This window comes from Mustela nigripes, chromosome 1 (genome assembly GCF_022355385.1).
Source record: "Mustela nigripes isolate SB6536 chromosome 1, MUSNIG.SB6536, whole genome shotgun sequence".
Classification (NCBI taxonomy): domain Eukaryota; kingdom Metazoa; phylum Chordata; class Mammalia; order Carnivora; family Mustelidae; genus Mustela; species Mustela nigripes.
The window spans coordinates 203,440,581-203,445,344 of record NC_081557.1 but is presented as its reverse complement, the minus strand read 5'-3'; the positions used below and the strand labels follow the sequence as shown (position 1 = coordinate 203,445,344).

Sequence of the window (4,764 nt, the reverse complement as noted above, 5' to 3'; positions counted from 1 at the left end):
ATTGGGCTCCTGGCTCTGTGGGGAGTCTTCTTCTCCCTCTCCCTCTGCTGCCCCCCTTGTGTGTGTATGCTCTCTTTCTCTCTCAAATAAATAAAATATTTTTAAAATTTTTAAAAATGAGAAAGATAAAGAGAATTGGGAATGGGGCTTGGCCTACCCTATATTTCTAAATATCTCTATGAGGTCTTGGTAAGGAAATAGGATATTTGAAAGAAATAGGAGTTCTACTAGGAAGGAGGATGACAGGAGGGTGGCTGTTGGGTAGAAGTTGCCTGAATTTCACCTTAGTGCTATCAAGTAGGCTGTTCAGCCCAGTGCAGACAGAAATAATTTAAAAGTAACATTGGTATCATTTCTTCCTACAAAACAGGTTTATGGATTATGGCAACTATTTTGTACTTTGGAGCTTCCTCTGATACCAATTTTGGCAGGTAAGGTACCATAAAGGTGACAGACAGTCGTGTTTCTAGGGAATTCTTGACACTGTTTGAGAGCAGCTGTTTCTCTCTTATTAGGGTGGGCAGTGTGTCATGGGAGTGCTTCGAGGCAGCAAGCCCTGTATTCCCCTCTCTGTAATAAGAGGGGTTAGAGAGCATCACCTGTTGATCTAGAAGAACGAGACGGTTCTGACCTCTCAGTCACATGAGGTCCCTTTTACATCCTGGCCGAGCGGCAGCCCCATGCTCCTCAGAGCAGCAGTGTGGAGTGAGCCTGTGGCATGTTCTGCACAGCAGTTGTTCGTCCTGGTGGTGTACTGTCAGTCCTACCCTTAGGGACAGCACCTAGGACAGGGGGTGCGAGCCCTCCTCTGCCTTTGTCTCACAGCCCCCACTTGGCCCAGGTCCTGCTGGGCACTAGGGGAGCCAAGCCCAGCCCAGTGCTCCACAGCCTGGCTGGCCCGAGATGACTCCGTCCCATGTGGCCATTCAGGGAGTGTCCCCACGGCCCCCACCGCCACTGCTGGGCTCCAGCATTGACCCTCACAGACCGTTTGTGGAGGTGGGACGCAGCAGGCACTGTCATTATTGTCCTTGTGAGGGAGTAAGTCTTGCTCCCCGTCCCAGAGGCTTTCGTGGAGATAACTCATTGATTGAAGTTTGATCTGCTTTGGTGTTTGAATCACAGTGATGGAGAGCCACAGCATTCGGGTGAACAGAGGAGAGATGGAGAGGACTTCAGCCCTTCTGGGGGTGCGTTTTTATTTCAGAGCCAGGCTGCCTGTTAGCTCTTTCCTGCCTGTAAGTCCTTCCCCCCCTTCTCCATTCCTCACTCACCTGGCTTGGATGTATGTTCAGGGGAGCACTGGCCCCTGACCAGCCTTAAACAGGCACATAGCTGGGAGCTCGCTCCATGGTGCACACAGGATATCATGGGTCCTCCGGCTTCTGAAAGGTCAGGTTCTTCTCACAGGGACACCACCTATAGTTTGGTGAGGGGAGTTCATGGATTTCTTGGGTTCTTGGTAAAAGCAAGAATAGGGGACCCAGGTGGCTCAGTTGGTGAAGCATCTGCCTTTGGCTCAGGTCATGATCCCAATGTCCTGGGATCGAATTCTGCATCGGGGTCTGGGCTCCCTGCTCTGCGGGGAGTCTGCTTTTCCCTCTGCTGCTCCCCCTACTCATGCTCTCTCTCTCTCAGATAAATAAGATCGTTTTAAAAAGCAAGAAAAAGGGACGTCTGGGTGGCTCAGTTCGTTAAGGCGCTGCCTTCAGCTCAGGTCATGATCCCAAGGTCCTGGGATCGAGTCCCGCATCGGGCTCCTTGTTCAGCAGGGAGCCTGCTTCTCTCGCTGCCTCTGCCTGCCTCTCGCCTGCTTGTGTGTACTCTCTCTCTCTATCCCTGGCAAATAAATAAAATCTTTTTAAAAAATAAATTAAAAGCAAGAACAAAATTTTTAAAAATGAATGTGAAAAATTAAAAATACAGAGGGTGCATGGAGATGCATAAAAAAATGCATTAAAATGCTTCACGTAAGTTATTTTAAGGGAAGCTCTGGTATAACCATCACCTGAGTCATAGTGTAAAATTTCCAGAAGTGCTGTGTGCCCTTTCCCCATCAGAACCCCTTCCCGCTGCCAAAAGTAACCTCTGCCCTGACTTCTGGAGTCACTACTTATTGCTTTGGTTTCCTTTCCACCTCAGTGCCTCAGTGGCTTTCCTTTGGAACTATGAGTTAGGGGTTATCTGATGCGCTCCCTTCACCCCGAGTCTCAGCTCTACTGCTGTCCTGTGTGGCTCGGGCTTTGTCTTCCTTTGCCCGCATCCCACTGTGGACAGCATCTGGGGTGTGGCACGCTGCTCCACTGAGCATGTCCGCTGGGCCCTGGGCGCAGGATGGTCTCCTCAGCTTCAGGAAGCAGCACTGAGTTGCTTTTCAAAGTCACACCACCGGGAGCACACACGGGAGGGTCCTGCCATTGCACAGCCTCACCTACATGGGGACCTCAGGCTTTTCAGAGCAACCATTCTGGCGGGGACACAATGGTATCTCAGTAGAATTTTGGTTTCTATTTTCCTAATTACTGATGAGATGGAATAGCTTTTAAAGTTATCATTGGCTACTAGGAGTTTCTCTTTGGTAAAAGATCTTTTTTCATGTTTCTTACCCATTTTCACATGGAGTGCTCTGTCTTTCCCTTACTAATTTATAGGACATCTTGATAAACTCCAGTTACAAGCCTGTCACATAGACCTTCTTCCTCTCTGTGTTACCTTTTTACTCTCCTCATGATGTCTTCTGACAAATAAGAAGTTCCTAATTTTTTTTTTTTTACTTTTCTTTTCTTTTTTTTTTTTTTTGTTATTTTTTATTATTTTTTGTTTTTCAAACCCTTGTGTCGAGGGCTGACTTTCAATAGATCGCAGCGAGGGAGCTGCTCTGCTACCTACGAAACCCCGACCCAGAAGCAGGTCGTCTACGAATGGTTTAGCACCAGGTTCCCCACGAACGTGCGTTGCGTGACGGGCGAGGGGGCGGCCCCCTTTCCGGCCGCGCCCCGTTTCCCCGGGACAAGGGGCTCTCCGCACCGGACCCCGGTCCCGAGGCGCGGCGGGGCACGCCACGCCACGCGGGGCGCGCGCAGCGGCCCGCCGGCGGGGACGGCGGGGGACCGGCTATCTGAGGCCAACCGAGGCTCCGCGGCGCTGCCGTATCGTTCCGCCTGGGCGGGATTCTGACTTAGAGGCGTTCAGTCATAATCCCACAGATGGTAGCTTTGCCCCATTGGCTCCTCAGCCAAGCACATACACCAAATGTCTGAACCTGCGAAGAAGTTCCTAATTTTTAATGTAGCATAATTTACCCATCTTTGGTTAGTGCTTTCTGTGTGCTGTTTAAGAAAGCTTTCCTTATGTCAAGCTCATGAAGTATTCTCATGTATTATGTTTAAAAGCTGTTTTTATTAGCCTTTGCATTTAGGTTCATAATCCACCTGATTTTTTCTTCTTATGTACTTTTTTAATTGAGAAAGACATTTCCTACAGTGAATAGTACAAATATTTTTAATTATTGTGATAAAATCTAACATTTAGCATAAAGCTTACCATCTTAGCAATTTCCGATTAGACAGTACAGTGGTATTAAATACATTCGTGTGCTTGTGCGGCACGACTGCCATCCATCCCAGTCACTTCGCACTCGCCCCTCCCCACCGCTCCCGACAGCCACCGTTATGCTCTCTGTCTCTATGATCTGACTGCTCTGGGTACTTCATGTAAGTTGAATCACGCAGAATTTATCTTTTTGTCACTGGCTTATTTCACTTAACATAATGTCTTCAGCATTTATCCTGGTTTTAGCATGTTGCACTTTTCTTCCTTTTCAAGGTCAGATGTATGTACCACATTTTGCTTACCATTCATCTGCCAGAGGAGGCAAGTGACTGGGTTTGCTTCCGTGTTCTAGCCATTGTGAGTAATGCTGCTATAAACATGGGTGTATAAAGAGCTCTGTGAAGCCCTGCTTTCAGTTCTTTTGAGTACATATCCCAAGGCAAATTGCTAGATCTTACAGTAATTTTTAATTTTTTGAGGAACCACTGTACTTATTTCCACCGTTTTGCACTCCCAATAAGAGTGCATAAGCGCACTTTCTCTACATTCTCACTGATACCTATTGTTTTCTCAGTTTTTTGTTTTGTTTTGTTTGTATAATAGCCATCCTAATGGGTGTGAGGTGGTATCTCAGTGTAGTTTTGATTCTTATTCCCCTAATGTTTAGTGATATTGATAATCTTTTCATGTGCTTACTGACCATCTGTGTATCATCTTTAGTAAAATGCCTATTCAGGTCTTTTGCCCATTTTTAAATTAGGTTATTAATTTTTTCTTCTTGTTGAGTTTTAGGAATTCTCTATATACTCTGGATAGCAATTCTTTTCAGATATATGATTTTTAAATATTTCCTCATTTTTATGGGTTACCTTTTTACTCCATTGATAGTGTCTTTCGATGCACAAAATTTCTAAGTTTTCATAGTCCAATGTAAATTTTTTTTTCTTTTGTTACCTTTGCCTTTGTTGTCATATCCAAGAAATAGCTGTCAAATACTATATTGTGAAGTTTCGTCCTGTGTCTCCTTCAAAGAGTTTTATTGTTGTAGGTCTTACATTTAGGTCCTTGATACCTTGATTAGGTCCTTGAGTTAATTTTTATAAATAGTACAATGTAGGGGTCCACCTTCATTTTTCTGCATGTGAATGCCCAGTTTTCCCGCACTATCTGGGAATAGACTTCCTTATTAGTTTTAAGACTATTCAGATTTTC

General features: G+C 45.8%; 1 protein-coding gene across 1 annotated transcript in view; it reads left to right on the top strand.

Moving 5' to 3' along the window:
* Window positions 1-374: 374 nt before the first annotated feature.
* Window positions 375-4,764, top strand: part of LOC132003788 (DNA polymerase nu-like) — a 106,712-nt gene continuing 102,322 nt past the window's right edge. Inside the window, exons 1-2 of the mRNA XM_059379538.1 lie at window positions 375-431; window positions 1,126-1,238. Coding sequence (XP_059235521.1) covers window positions 1,128-1,238 — 111 coding nt within the window. The 5' untranslated portion in view covers window positions 375-431; window positions 1,126-1,127. The remainder of the gene's footprint in view (window positions 432-1,125; window positions 1,239-4,764) is intronic.